General features: G+C 41.2%; 1 protein-coding gene across 1 annotated transcript in view; it reads right to left on the minus strand.

The window, feature by feature from the left end:
- The window catches only part of igf1ra (insulin-like growth factor 1a receptor), a 74,929-nt gene that overhangs the window by 60,382 nt on the left and 734 nt on the right, over window positions 1-13,813 (minus strand). Inside the window, exon 2 of the mRNA XM_030732557.1 lies at window positions 5,490-6,056. Coding sequence (XP_030588417.1) covers window positions 5,490-6,056 — 567 coding nt within the window. The remainder of the gene's footprint in view (window positions 1-5,489; window positions 6,057-13,813) is intronic.

Genomic DNA, 13,813 nt, shown 5'->3' on the forward strand with positions numbered 1-13,813 from the left:
AACCAATTAATGGCTGGTTTTTTGCTTTTCTTGCCCTTGGTTTGGAGAGACATCTGAAAACTCAAAGAAAACAAAGGGCTGCTGTGTAGGGAGCTTTGTTTGCTTTCTAATGTATTTATTTCAGTGACAACACGGAGTTGTAACACTGTGAATCAATAGTATCCCGCTCTCATGGGAAATAATAGAGGCAAGACACGGAGTGTCAGCAGGGCCGGAGCATGTTGACTACATCCTCTTGTAGTTCAAATACTTGGTAGTAACCACACACAGGCACACTCACTCCTTTTGGAGCTGTGATGATACAGTGATATAGTGAACATGGCACGAAACACCATGACAGATGTGCTTTTTCCATGGTCAGTCTGGTGGTTTTATTGATGGTAGAAGTGAATGAGTCCGATCACTTTGGCACCAACACTGCCACACTGCCTAAGGTTTGTACAAACTGGAGCAGGGTGCAGACAAGTAGTTTATGCCCAGTAGAAACAGCGGATGTATGGGAACTTAGTCATGGTGCTGAGTGTGTCCCCAGGAAAGCACTGGATTCTCAAGACTGGTACTTGAGCCCACTGTTTCCTGTGCCTGTAACCACAGGACTTTGATAAGCTCCAGAAGCCATTAAATATTCAAAAGCTTTGTTGTATCCACTGCTGGATGTTGGTTAAACAAAAAAAGGGGCAGGCACGATCATATGAACTTGGCCCACCATATTACACAACACTGCCTGCATACACAAAACAGACCACACACACAAATCAGTTTAACTCTTTCTTATTCAAAATAACACATAAAATAGTCTCTCCATGGCCTTGCACGCGTAGTCTGCACACAACCTCTGCTGTGTACCCCCCCCCCCCCCAATCCTCTCGTAACTGCAATGACTAAGCCAGCAGGAATTTCTACCTTATATACTTAAAGTGGCAGACCCATTTCTTCCAACTCCATGTTATGAGAAGTATAAATATCAATAAATCTAGCTCTCAGAGAGCAAAAGGGGAGCATAACCTCTCCTCAGTCTACCAAAAGTAAAACTGGATTTTAAAAAAATCCTTGGGGCAACAGTTAGTCAGTATGTAACCATACTGTGTCAAAACACAAGCTATAAGCAATTTTGGGAAGAGGGTAGTTTAACCCCTGCCAAAATTGAGATGATAAATAATCATTGTTTGGACATCCAATCAAGACATACCATCAACTCCAAAATGAAGTTATGCCAGCTTCTGAGACATTTTCTTAGCCATCTGCTGGATTTCCATGGAGCAATAAGAAAGATGGTGCAAGCACTGATAAAACCTGCCACCGTGACATTATCATCACTGCCTCTTAATTTACCAAACAAAACATCTATTACTCAAAGACTCAAACACTGCACACCACAGAGTTATAATTATTGGGGAAGAGATGATCATTATATACTGTGGAGAGACCAGAGACCCACACAAACATCAAGAAAAGAACCATAAATGCAGCACCCCCCCCCCCCCCCACACTCTCCTCCAAATACCCGAAGACCTAACACCATTTGTAGCACAGACTTTGAGACACTGTAAATTTTCCTTAGTGAAAAAAAAAAGTTTACTCATTTTTAACAACTACAGTACCCAGTTGTATAAGATAACACCTTTGCCTTATTTTTAAGTGCCACTGTTTGTGACACATTCAGTTAAGACCGGTTGAATGCCACAAACAGCCTACAGAAGTCAGAATGACTCGTGACACAAGCAAATTTTGGACTTTCTATTGTATTTGGGGTAAGTGAGAAAATTTAACATCATTGCCGCTATTCTTTATCAACAGGAAGAATCCTAGATTGGGTCTGCCTGTGAGAACTTGCTATACAGTTTTAAAAAAAAAAAAAAAAAAAGCCCACTTCTGTTGTGAAGTGGATTCAGGTCAGAGCACTCAGGCCAGAGATATCAAGTAGGTCTTTTGCAAAGAGAGAGCAAACATATTACCAAATGCAAAGTAATGCAAAGTCTCCCAGACTGGTGGAGAGCTCTCCCATCTGCCAGGGCTCCAGCTTCACCTTATCTTAGAGCTCAGAGTCTAAAATGCAAATTGACACCAAACAACCTTCTGCCCCATTACAATTTCATTTTGCTTAAAAAGAAAAAAATCCAAAACAGTTTTGGTATGCATGTATTACAATGTGCACTTTAAGTAATATAAAAATAAAGCATCGCAGACATGCTCCTTTAAATTAGACAGGGTAAGAAACCAAACCGGAGTGCCTGCAAGGCTGAGCATACCATAAATAAATATTCTATTGCATAAAGATGTGAGCTATGTGAGAACTGGCGAGTAAGAGAGTGTGTGCCTCCCAGTGGAGCTATGAAGACTAACCAGCCCTAAGACCAGGCATGAATACAGCGGCATGCTTACTGCTCATCTGCCTAATTGCAACTGCCTCTTGTCTATCTGCATTTGGCTCAGGTCCAGTAAAAGGCAGGCCTGCCTGCAGCACACGCAGAGACCTGAGGAGGCTATCTGAAGCAGGCCACACTGCTTTTAGTCACAGGATCCCCCCATAACTGAAAGTGCAAAAGGATCCTGGGCCTCGCCAAACAAGCTTGCTGTCTGACCATTGTGTGTGTGTGTGTGTGTGTGTGTGTGTGTGTGTGTGTGTGTGTGTGTGTGTGTGTGTGTGTGTGTGTGTGTGTGCGCGCGGGTGACTGAGTGTCTTTCGACAAGTAAACAATGGAGAGATATCTGACAGTCGGAGCTGTTAACAGCCCCTGATAGGCCCTGCAGAAAAGAGTTAGGTGAAAATGGAAAAAGAAACACCAGCAGAAAAACTGACAAGGACAATCAGAGATGAGGCTGAGGCTAAGTGAAGTGGAGAGCGGCAGTGAGGAAGAAAAGAACAGACAAAGCGTACAAAGAGGGGGAAGTAACAGCAAGAAAAACGGGGTGGATATACGGGGAAGCACGGGGGTTACAGATGGAGGAGGAATAAAAAAAAAAAAAAACAGGGGGAATGGGGCCTTTTTCAACACTCTGTGCACTGCCCTTCAGCGAGAGGTTGCCGTTGAGCTTGTATGCTTGACATTTGTCTGACATTTCCCCTCCATGCCCCTCCTCCTGCGTGCAGCTTCTCAGTAAGGGCCTCTCTATGCATCTCTGCCTGCCACTAAAATGCACCCAGAATTTCTGCTCGAATCTGCACTTCCCTGCTCAGTCACTCCCACTCACTTCTATCCTGTCGTAAATTTAGATTTAATGCAACATATTAAAGCTCACTTCTGAGAAGCCTGTCTAATTCGCCCCAACCTGGTGTGAGAAACAGTATCTGGTGAGTGGACAAACATTTGGAAAGGCCCAGAGGCTAAAGTAGTGAGCAAGGCAGACATCCCTCCCTCTTCATGTTGTGTAATTAAAGAGGAGACCAGGCTGTATTGACTAGAATACCACTGCATGCCCTTGAAGGAACATCTGTACTGGAGAAAAACAAGGCAATTATACAAAGGGGCGGAGGGAGGAGAGAGGAATCTTAAGCTGGGAGGAGAGACACATCAAACCTTTATAAAAACAAAGACAGGCACAAAGCCTGGAATATTACAAGACATCACAGATCTGCTCTAGCTTCACTGTCTTATTTTTGCCTCAGTAACTCCTCCTTTTTTACCACTATGTAGCTAAACCCAGACCCTTTATCTGCAGCCTTGAGACCTCAAGGCCCTCTAGATGAATGCTTTTACCCTGACCTCGCCTGGGCCTCTGAGAGAAGTGAACTGGTTCAAACAATGCTCCGGCTCTGCTTCTCAAGTCCGCTTTGTGAGAACAACAGAGGGTTTCACCAGAAAACACCACATAGCAGCTAGTGTGGGAAGAACAGACGTGACTAAAAAGTCATCACGGGCGATTTGCACCTTTTACAATGTATTGTATTTATAAAATATGCCCATTTGAGATTTTTTTTTAAACAAAGGCAATCATTCAAAACCTTGATAAATTTCATTGTATATTGATCAAGTGACTGATAACATACACGGAGCACCAACAGGTCACAGAATCCAAACAGTAAACACCATTGCTTTTCTATAGAGATCAGCTTGGTCAATAGAAAAAAGGCAGCAAGCTTGATTTCCACTGTTTATTCTGAGGTTCCCTGAGAGGAGAGGGGCATTTGCAACTCCAAATTGAGCCTAGTAACTGCACACGGGTTCTCAAAAGTGGGCTGGAGAAACATATAAAGAAGAGAGAGCATCATGTGCTATTTTTAGTTGCACTTGGTTAAAATACTGGAACAGCTGATACATACCTAGATGGGCCTTTTTTAAAAAAAAAAAACATGGACCTGACTCCAAGTTTGAAATGAATTTTCTTGACCCAAAGTGAAGTTCAAACAGGAGACAATGTTGGACCACATCAGTCTTCAAGCGAGGCCTTCATGTTGCTCCATCTAATGTTTCAGGACTATGTTTTGTATAGTTGTGACACCTGACAAAGTAGATCCTGTTACAATAGGTGTCTTCAGTATCAAACTTTACCATCGTCATAGACCCAGACCCAAAAAAGCTGAAAACAATATCGCAAATGGTAGCAAACAGCAACAGAGACAAGAACATGTATTTAAAATCATAAAAAATAGTGGCTGAATTATGCCAGACAACAACATAAAATTTCATCATCTTCAAAAGCTCATCTTTGGCCTATAAAGACTTGAAGTGCTTTATAGAGTTGTTTTGAAGAGGCATGAGACAGCAGATCTAGCTGTCCCACTTTCTGGTCTGAAAGCACAAACTGTCTCACACTCTCAAAACTGTGAAAAAGATAGTGAAGATAAGTAATGTCGCCACAGGGTGCTACACCTGCCTGCTGTACGAATGACAAATCATCAATTATGCATAAATGAATTCATCCAACCCGACAGAATGGAAGGAATTTAAATGTAATACATAAAAAATATGACCCTCCCCTGAACTGTTTTAAAAAATGCATGACCCTACCGCAAGGCCAAAGTTAAACAAGAATGACCCTCCCCCTGATTTTTCAATATACCCCTTTTCATAAATTGCAAAATGTCCCTCAGGCAAATATTTAGCTGACATGGTCCAGACAGGTAGACTACCTCATTTCTTGGCAGAGCAACTTTAACCTCAACTGAGTATGCCTTTCTAATACCTGGTGCTCTATATTGCAGCCATCCTTCATCCACAAATAGCCTGATCTAAAGACAAGGTCTCTGTAATGAACAGAGAGGAAATGTTTGCACTGGCCCATGGACAATCCGGGTGCCTGACGGAAATGAAGGAAAAACACTGCATAGATTCATGGGATTTGTTCACTAGTGAAGAAATGTACAATTTCAAAATGTTTTTTGATGCTGGAAACCACCGAGCTAGATCAAAGCCATGTCTGCATTTACTCTGCTGTAGCACAAAATATCCCACAAACATTGCCATGATGAAATTGAATGTATCACATTAAAAGCATTGTCTGCTGGGCTAAAGAATGAAAAAAAAAAATACTGCAGAGTTCAGGGTTACCTTTCTGGCAACGGTTAGAGGTCCAGCAGCGGTAGTCATGATTGTCATTGAAGGTCGTCTGATGACAAAGAGAGCTGTCCTCCATGATCCCCAGGCAGACATTGTCACACTCCTTTGCTTTCTTGTTCCCGTTGATAATATTGTTGACCTCTGCATCCATGATAAGAGACCAGTCCACTGAGTCCAGGTAGCAGAGCTCAGGGTTCTTTTCAATCCGCATGGCCCCTCGGGTGATGTTCCTCAGGTTGTAAAGGCCAATATCTTTTAAGCTGGTCATCTCATAGATCACTAGGGCATAGTTGTAGAAGAGATTGTGCCCGCGAATGACACTCAGGTTGGGGAAGAGCACACTGAGGCTATCCAGGCCAGAGACACGGAACATAAGCAGGTAGTCGGTGATGACGGTCAGCTTTGGGAAACTGAGGGAGCGGAAGTCGTCCTGGTGGCTGTTGTTGCTGGTCTTGTCGTTGATGAGAAGGATCTGCAGGTAGCCCTCCACCACCGTGCAGTTCTCAAGCCGCTTAAATTCATGAATGTCGTTTCGGATGTCGATACTCGGGCCACAGACTGGAAGAAACAGAGGACACGTCACATGGAGATTCGGTGCTATCTTCTTTATCAAGAAACATATAAACCAAAAACAAGGATTACAGTGTTAAATTTGCATCATATAAAGAGTTTCACCAGTGTTTGGAATACAGCGTGTAGATTGTGTATGCCAAAAGGTTTTTATTAAAATAATCTTCTTGAAGCATATGATCCTGTTAGTATGGTAAAGTTGGTATTTTGCTGGCAGTTTGTCATATGGGAAAATAATACAAAGCTCTGAGAGTGAAAAAAAAAACCCCACTGTGTGTAGGTCTGTTACACCAAGTTACATGCTACACCACATAAAATAAGTTCATTTGTTCTCACCATCCTCCCAGGAAGGGAGTTTTTACTGTAACAAGGGAGGGAGAGATTCGCACCAAGGTCAGCTGAGGTGAACACATTTTGAAAGAGGTGACGGGAGAGACAGCCACTTAGTTTCCCATTGAAATGCAAGAGTTAACATGTTGATACACTTTCTGCATCATACCAGATACAAACCCTGCATTTCTCTGGAAGATATTTGGTCCTTCACCTCAGATAACCCCGGCATTTAAATAAGCTATTTCTCTGTTCTCAGAAAACAACACTTGAAACCACAAGGCCTGGAGCATCCCTTCACACCACACGCACACACCCATATGCAGGCACATACGCATGCAATAAAGACACCGTTTATTATTGATGATGATCAGCTCTCCTATCCATCATGCGTATTACCTACTACACCAAGTGAAACCCTATCACAGGGAAACATACAATTACACGCACACTCTATGTAGTTTCAGATGTGCCAAATTAGTCATGTGTGTCCCCAGGCAACAAGGTGTCAACAGGTTTTGTCATAAAAGCAAAGAAACATACTTCCATCGAGCACTGGAAGCGGTGAGTCACTTTGTAAGCTAACAGCCATCAATCAGCATAAAATAAAATAACACCTGGTCCAACAATGATGTGAAAGAAATACATAACGCAAACCCTGGATATATAAACAGACTCAGAGATGGCATTTGCTCTGCTTGACTATTCGTGTAACTTCCTGCACTGGCTTCACGGCTTTGTGCATGAACTATGTTTTTTTCTTTTTTTTGTTTGTGGGCACATTTTAATATCCCAGTGTAAGAAGGGTAAAGGCAACAAAGTACATTATTGTTTCTGCTACACACAAAAAAGAAAGCCACACAGTCTCACTTCGACAGCACTTTTAGCAAACCTTTTCAAGCCTCTGTTGATTACGTTTAAGAGTTCCAACAATTCATCAATGTGTTCACCAGTTCTAGCCTTTTCTCTATTTATCCATCATCTCAAGCTTTTTCAACTGTTTTTATGCTTAACTAATTAATCCATTTATCTATTACTTTTAGTTATTTTAACAGTTTACTTCAGTGATTTCATTCAATCATCCACAGCCCCTATTTCACCCGTTTCCCCTATTTCATTTCATTTGGTGATCAATTTTAGCTGACTATTAATCATAATTCTGTCTTTACAAATCAGTTGAGTCACTCCACAGTCTTTTCACATTCCTTCACACAGCAGCATGAGTACCCTCTGGGGTAAAAATACCATTGGTTGGGAGTCAGTTATTAGTCACAAACCTAAAAAAAAAAAACAAATCTTCTGTTGATTTCAGACAAAAGCATCCATTGTTCCACTTTTATGAAAACAGAATAAGTGAAGCGTTACCTACTGGTTACATAGATATATTTGTAAAACGGTCTAAAAGAAGGTTCAACAATCAGCTCAGGAAATGCCATGACATACAAGCTTTTAGGTTAAACCTGTTATGTTCTTAAAGGCGCTTAGGGCGCCGTCATAATGAGCAACACTGTGACGGTGTCCATCCAATGAGACAAAGAGACATGTTTTCGTGGTCTTGTCAAAACACCGTCTAATCGGAGCTACAGGATAAAGCAAAGAGCTAAACTGTTTCCACTCCCAGCACAAACACTTTGCCTCCAGACTGTTTTTCTAGACTACCGGAAGATGACGCAGAAATCATACGAGGAATCACAGGATGTGTTTATACGTTCACAAAATGTTCCTTCTAGTATATTAACTTCACTTCAGTCAGGATTTATTTTTAAAATAAAAACCCATGTTTGATGTGCTCTGTTAAAATGATTCTACCAAAAATAGAAATTGCAGTGTTTATGGTGTGAATGGGCCATATTTGTTCCTGTAGGGATGTTTCGCATCTCCAAATTTAGAACGGAAACAATTACTCCAGCAGAAAATAGTATTTGCTTTCCCCAATCAACACCAATGCCCCTGGGCTCCACTCGTGAGCCATCGAGCTGCATGTCTTCTTTGTTTCATTGAGAATTTTCTTCCAGCTTCTCCAGCAGCCGGGGAAAGAGGGAGGAGGGGTGGAGCCACTCAAATACAAAGACTAATTTGTTTGTTAGTAAAGAGAAACTCTAGGCTCCACTTCCTGATGGGGGCATTAATAAAATCAGGAGGCGTCTGGCCAGGGAAAGATAAGATTTCTGCCAAGCATAGCTATCGGGGGCCATCCTGGTGTAAAACGGCAGCAAACAGAAACCCCTTTGCAGCAAATGTACTTCTGAGTGCCGTCAATGCGAAGCAGATTTACACACAAAAAAGCCGGGCCAGAAAGAATAAAATGAAAGGAATTACACAAACCTCCTCTTTGTGATTCCCTTGTTCTACTCATTAGGCATGTTACGTACCAGGAATTCCAATCATTTCCTCGCAAAAAGACCAAGAAAGACGTTGCCTCCAACTAAGCCTCCAGGCTTCTCTGATTCTTGCCAGTCAGCACATTTGTTGCAAAGACTGTGATACTTAAATAAGATTAAGATACCAAATCATTATTACATACACCAGATATATTTCAGCATCAGGGTCCACATAGCACGATAACCCCACATAACACGGGTCTCCTTCTCCCTCCCGTGTCTCTTTGCTCTTCACACTGTTGAGTAAACACACATATCTCCACAGCATGATGGGATCCATTGACTCATGTTTATGACTGATAAACCTTGCCCTGGCTCTCTGTGAAAATGTCATCATACAAACACACGCACACCTGCACAGTCAAATGTGACCCAGTGCAAGTTCCCCGTCAAATGAAATCAAGGCAAGTGGCCACTGTTTATCTTAACTTCACATAAAATCTGATTCGGATCCAGTAAACATACCTCACACGTAAATAAACGCCATCTCAGTTGTGGCTGACAGAAAAAATGAGATTGCAATCTGGACCACATGCCGTGCTGTTTATCAAAGGGCCACAAACTGAGCATTCTGGGAAAGCACTTGTATTGCGGCTGTATCCTTTATCAGACATCCAGCTGAAAACTCCAGGAAGGTTATTAGGGAAGACTCCTCTTTCCTAAGGGTTCCGAAAATTCTGTGACCCCCCCCCCCCCCCGTGACTCTGCGACCCCTTTATAAAGTTGTTGGTGTGCTGTGTGCAAAGTGCAAGCAGGGTTGCAAAGAACTGTTTCCGTTCTGAATTAATCATTAACTGTAACACAAAAAAGAAGAACAAGGAAAAAAGTCTTAAACTGGATTGTAAAATCTGAGCATGTGCTGCAGGAAGAAATGTGAGCAGACTTTAACAGACAACTTAAAATACTCGTCAATTCCTTTTCTGCTGAGTTTCATTGATTATTTTGCACTCTTTTTTTTTAAACTATAGTATTAATTGAATTCCAAAAATGAGATAATCATTTTGGTTTAATACCACTCTAATTTAAGGGCAATCACAAAAAGTCTGGCTTTATTTGCAAACGGTATCTATGAACAAAAGCATAGCAAAGGATCACCTTCCTGAAATTACATTTTTTGGAAATTATATGAATTCTCATGCATTCTCATCCCTATTATTCCTAATAAAATCTTCCTAAAAAATAAAAATTCAGTTTTGGTTCAAACTGTGAGAAAGTTGGTCACTGTGCAGTCATACCCCCCCCACACACACACACACACCTGCCACATCTTAATCCGCAGCATACTGGAAGTCATCTGACTAGCAGTGTAGTGGGCCGTGTCCACTCAGCGGACCTTACTTCAAACACTGTGGCTCAGATATCACCAAAACCCCGAATGGTAACATTACCCATCATAACAACTCTCACACAGGCACTCCCCCCCCTCACCCAAAATGAGGAAAGAGGGCAAGAGGTAACAGGCTGTGTTTACATGCACACTGTAACCATACCGATAACAGCAATGTGGTTTGCAGTGACTTGATTTGTATCATTCAATTTATTTAACAATTAGTTAGCGATCAGAAGACAATGTGAGAAGGATTTTGTTTTATTCACAGTCTATAAAAGATGACTGTAGATAATGTAATGTCACCTTTGGTTAGTAAAGCCCTGTGATGGTGTCTAGTGCTACGCATATTGGCCAACGCCACCTTGAAACCAAATGTGACAAACACAGGATGGATCTGACTAAAAAAAAACCAAGGGACACTGCACACTTATTCAGTAATGATTAGTCAATTACAGCTGTTTTTGTATTAAAATACAATGTTCTATGAGGTTCACTCAAAGTCCTAATATATAAGCAAATCTCACCACTTGGCAGTAATCTTAAAATGCCTCTGGGCACATTTTTGAACATTTATTTTTGAAGCATAATCTAAATTAATAATAATTTCAATTCCCCTGACTTTGCCCCAAAAGAAGGTTTTAAAAGCTTTTTCCTTCAGAAAGTTATACTTCTACCACCCATGTGTGCTGTTATGGAATTTTCCTTATTCTGTGTTTTTTGAGTGCCAAGTTCACTGTTTGGCCTTTCTGGCCTACTGTATGCATAAATAAATAAGTAACATCCCTAAAACAATAGAAAGTAAATAATCACACACAAATTAAAGTGTTGTGCTGCGCTGAATGTGAACTTGTGTGTTTAAACATTAAAAAGATTAACATGAAGTAAGAAAAAGGTTTCTTGTTGAGATTCTGGGATCCTTCTCATTCGGGATGGATCAGCACTCTTTTAAACAAACAGCTTTCAACTGATAACGCGAGTGCCGTCCATTAGAAGAGCTAACATTTGCAATCATCATCTCGCAAATTGTAAAATACTCCACGGACCATTAAACCAGCAGCCAATGATGATGTATGTGCAGTCGGACGGAGACTGCATTTGAGCAAATCCAATGACATGCCACTTGAAATAAAGTGTTTAATTAAGCATTGTAAACCTCAGCTGGCAGCCTGGAGGAGCTGTAGGCCAACATTTGACTGCACTCTCACAAACTAGCCCAGTGACACAGTTTCACATCCTTACTCAGGGGCACGCCACTGACTCAGGCTGTCACACTGAGTCCTGCTGCAGTACACACAGGATACTGCACAATAGACTTGCATGTACGCACGCACAAACACACATTACAGGGCTGCGAACGCTTGTCAAACTCTTTTGCCCATGGTATTCCTGCATCCAGTCCAGGAAGACCTAAAGGAAGGGGGGGGGGGGGGGGGGGGGGGGGGGGGGGGGGGGGGGGACCTTTATGTAACCATGTAGCCCTAGTCACAAAGCAGAGTGAGGCGCCTCGGAGCAGAATGACAGCAATCATATCTGAGCCACTTACACTGTCATGACATAGAGCGCTGATCTTCAAATATGGCATACCCTAAAGGGAAAGGTAAGAGGGGTGCCTGTCAAACATAATGCTCACTGATGCTTGATTATTTATTCCGTCATTCAGGTTTTCCGAAGCAACATGTTCTTTCATAAATAACTGAACAGGAACATTGGTGTACCCGCACAGATCAGGACAGCGGGTGCCTGTACTTGCACGACCCGAGTTTTGCCAGTGACATATCTATTTATAACTCTAATAGCAGTGGTGCCAAGTGATGAATTTAAGCGCATCAGTCTATATAAGCAACCCCTCCGCACGAACAGCAGAAGCCAATAAAACAGTTCACAAATTTACTACTATTCCAATCAACAAAACCAAGTCTGTTTCTCTTTCAAGAGTATTTTTGCACAATCTATTTCCAAACACAGAGTCTCTATCTCCCTCACACTCTCCTTCCCTTTCAGAGACTTGTTTTCTGCATATTTTGAAGCCATGGCATGGAAAGTTTACTGTGGTGAGAGTTAAAAAGTAGCTTAATTGCATTTTATTGCTGTAGACAGATTACAGAAATGAACAGAGCAAAGAAGGTTTTCTATCCCTAATGGAGTTCTTGGATATCTGTGATTTTCCACTAAATGATAATACATGCTGGAAATTCGGGCCCTCTCATCCACAAGTGATACATTTGTGTCTCAAATATTCTCCACAGTCCTTTTTACTAAATTCTTTGTTCCAAAAGGTCTGATGTATCACACAACACAGAGAGCCAAGATCTGAGGACAGCTACTTGCCTTCCAACCCTCTGATGTGCTTGCGGCCTTCAGAGGGGTTCAAAGAACATGACTGTGGTAGGACTACTGCATTACATTCTTTTTCTTCCATTTCCATGTAAATAGAGGTCAGACTATCTGTTTCTTTGCATACCGAGATGTGTTCAATCTATTCTCAGGAAATAGCAAAACAAATGCAACATAGAGGACAAACATACTCAACTCAAGCACATTCTATGGGCTCACAGCAGAAAGATGCAATTAATGAGAGGTGGGCAAAAGAGCAACTTATGGTGATGGGTGTGTCAAAGAGATTAAATGTTCCTACTAACAGCAGACCATGACTATGGATTATACTGAAAGTAGTTTACAATTATGATTAGTGGCATAAACACAACCAAAGAAACAAAGAGAATGACATTTAACTACATTATTATCACTGGTTAAACTGGGAAACTTAATGTGACTTGTCACAAAAAAGCTTTCCTTTAATGGTTGGATGGATCTCTATAATCCAGATGCTTAAGTTTTTCTTTAAAAAAAACAAAGAAACCAAAATAAATAAATAAATAAGAAACCAGATTAGGCATTTCTCTTCCTCGGGGCATAATAAGGAAGCTTTCACTGAAAACTAACACAGTAAGCAGTTACATATAAATATCATATGCTGTATCATAGCCATTGAATGGAGAGGGAACCCTCTTTGACCCGCATTGATCAGCTGTTCTATTTTAACATTGGCAAAAAGCAGCCTTGACTGTGGCAGCTCTCAGTGCATTACACAACACTAGATTCCATTAAAGACAAAACAAAAACCAGCTTGTGTTTGATATGATTTATCATCCTATTCTAAATTGAAACCATAAAACCAAACTTTCACACCAATGCCAACAAAAGTGAGCAGACTCCTGTGACATTTCGCATGATTATAAAACTAAATACTTTGAATACATTTTAAATCATTCCAATGAGGAAACTGTTGACACAGACTATGTTGATTTCTTACACTTCAGAAATGAATTTCTGTTGTTACATTTGTATTAGTTTCACATCACGTCAAAGAAAAGCGTTATTTATATGGTTCATATAATACACTAGGTGCCATCATACATTTATTGCGTTTCATAAAACATGTTATTAAGGCTGGATTGTGAGTATGTGTCTGGTGCTGCTGTTAATTAACACCACACAGACGTACACATCGGTGTTTGACTTTTTTTTATATTTGTGTATCGTAGTTGGCTGTTTAGGCACTATTTGAGTATTTTACATTGAAGTAAGGGATCACAAGATTTTTTTTTTTTTCGGCTGTTCGTGCGTAGCGACGCCACACTACGAAATGTAAAATGGCCACATGGTCGTAGTAACCTTCAGCTCTGCTCCCTGGCTTCATTCTG

This window comes from Archocentrus centrarchus, chromosome 6, assembly GCF_007364275.1.
Source record: "Archocentrus centrarchus isolate MPI-CPG fArcCen1 chromosome 6, fArcCen1, whole genome shotgun sequence".
NCBI classification, from domain to species: Eukaryota; Metazoa; Chordata; class Actinopteri; order Cichliformes; family Cichlidae; genus Archocentrus; species Archocentrus centrarchus.